Source organism: Nicotiana attenuata, unplaced genomic scaffold, assembly GCF_001879085.1.
Source record: "Nicotiana attenuata strain UT unplaced genomic scaffold, NIATTr2, whole genome shotgun sequence".
Classification (NCBI taxonomy): Eukaryota; Viridiplantae; Streptophyta; class Magnoliopsida; order Solanales; family Solanaceae; genus Nicotiana; species Nicotiana attenuata.
The window spans coordinates 32,453-33,680 of NW_017675543.1; the positions used below are offsets into that span (position 1 = coordinate 32,453).

A 1,228-nucleotide genomic window follows, 5' to 3' on the forward strand; every position below is an offset into this window, starting at 1 on the left:
AAGTTTAATGTGTTAGTTTATTAGACAATTTGCTCTTATTGCCAACAGTAGTAAATATTTTTTCCTTCCTATACAAGAATTGAAACTTATTTACTAAAATTGTTCATATTTTACATATTACCTGTCTTAAACAAGTTTTTATTATAATTCATATATAATCCATTATTAATGTCTTGAATTAGGGGATTCTTTGTTTGGAAAAGGGCATATATAATTAGATAGGTAAAATTTTCTTTTTTCTTAAGCAAATCTTATTTCTCAAACAGTTTTGTTATCAAGGAAATACATGTATAAAGAAAGTAATCTCCTTTTAAAGAATTCCAAACCCACCAAGCGTTTGTGTATAGACTTTTTCTCCATGTACATAATTCCCCTGTGCTTACTAGTTCTGTATTCAGAAACGAGTCTGTCTCGATCCCTTAGCTTTTAATTTATATATAATATATATATATATTAAAGTTTGGGGGGTTGTCTCTGAGGCAAGGCGACCAATAATTCTGGAGGAAAAGAAAGAGAAAATCTCACTTTATATTCATTAATTCCAAACTATTTACCCTTTAATGCCCATGCCCAAACTATTTATTATTCCTATCCATGGCCCCCAAACTATTTACCCGCACTTCTTGTTCCTCATTTTACCCACGTACAATCTACCACCTTCAACTGATTCTAACTCAACACCTTCTTCTTTTTCTTCAATTTCCTCTTCTTCTTCGGTTGACAATGCAACTTCTTCTTCGTCATCATCTTGGACAACCTCAACTCCATCAGACACAGAAGCACAAGTGCTCAAAAAGATTGAAGAGCGATAAAGAGAAGAAATAGGGAAATGGGCTTTGAGTTTTGTTGAGTTTATCTTGAAGTTGAAGTGAGTATTATAAGTACTTAAGGAAAGATGATCTACTGAGAATTTAGGCTTTTGAGTGAAGAGATACAGTGAAGAAGTAGATGCTGTAGCAGCAACAGAGAAGCAAGAACCTGGCATTTTTTGTACCGAAGAACCAGTTCGGGGTGATGCTTCCATGGTCCTACCATTGTTGAGCTTGAAGCTCAATTTTATTTTTGAAGATTTCTTGTTTGATTCAAAGTGGGTGCTGTTAAATATTGCTTATAGTACCTTCTGGAATTTCATACTGAAATTTGATAGCGTTTGAAGCTGATTTGAGGTGATTGAGATCGAATTTTCAGTTGAAAATCGAAGAAGAACACAGCTACAATATACTGCTAC

General features: G+C 33.6%; 1 protein-coding gene across 1 annotated transcript; it reads right to left on the bottom strand.

The window, feature by feature from the left end:
• Positions 1 to 610: 610 nt before the first annotated feature.
• LOC109220186 (33 kDa ribonucleoprotein, chloroplastic-like) lies at positions 611 to 1,024 on the bottom strand. The gene has a single exon (XM_019384648.1). It carries the CDS (start codon positions 1,022 to 1,024, stop codon positions 611 to 613), a length of 414 nt encoding a protein of 137 aa, XP_019240193.1.
• Between the last annotated feature and the right edge of the window lie 204 nt (positions 1,025 to 1,228).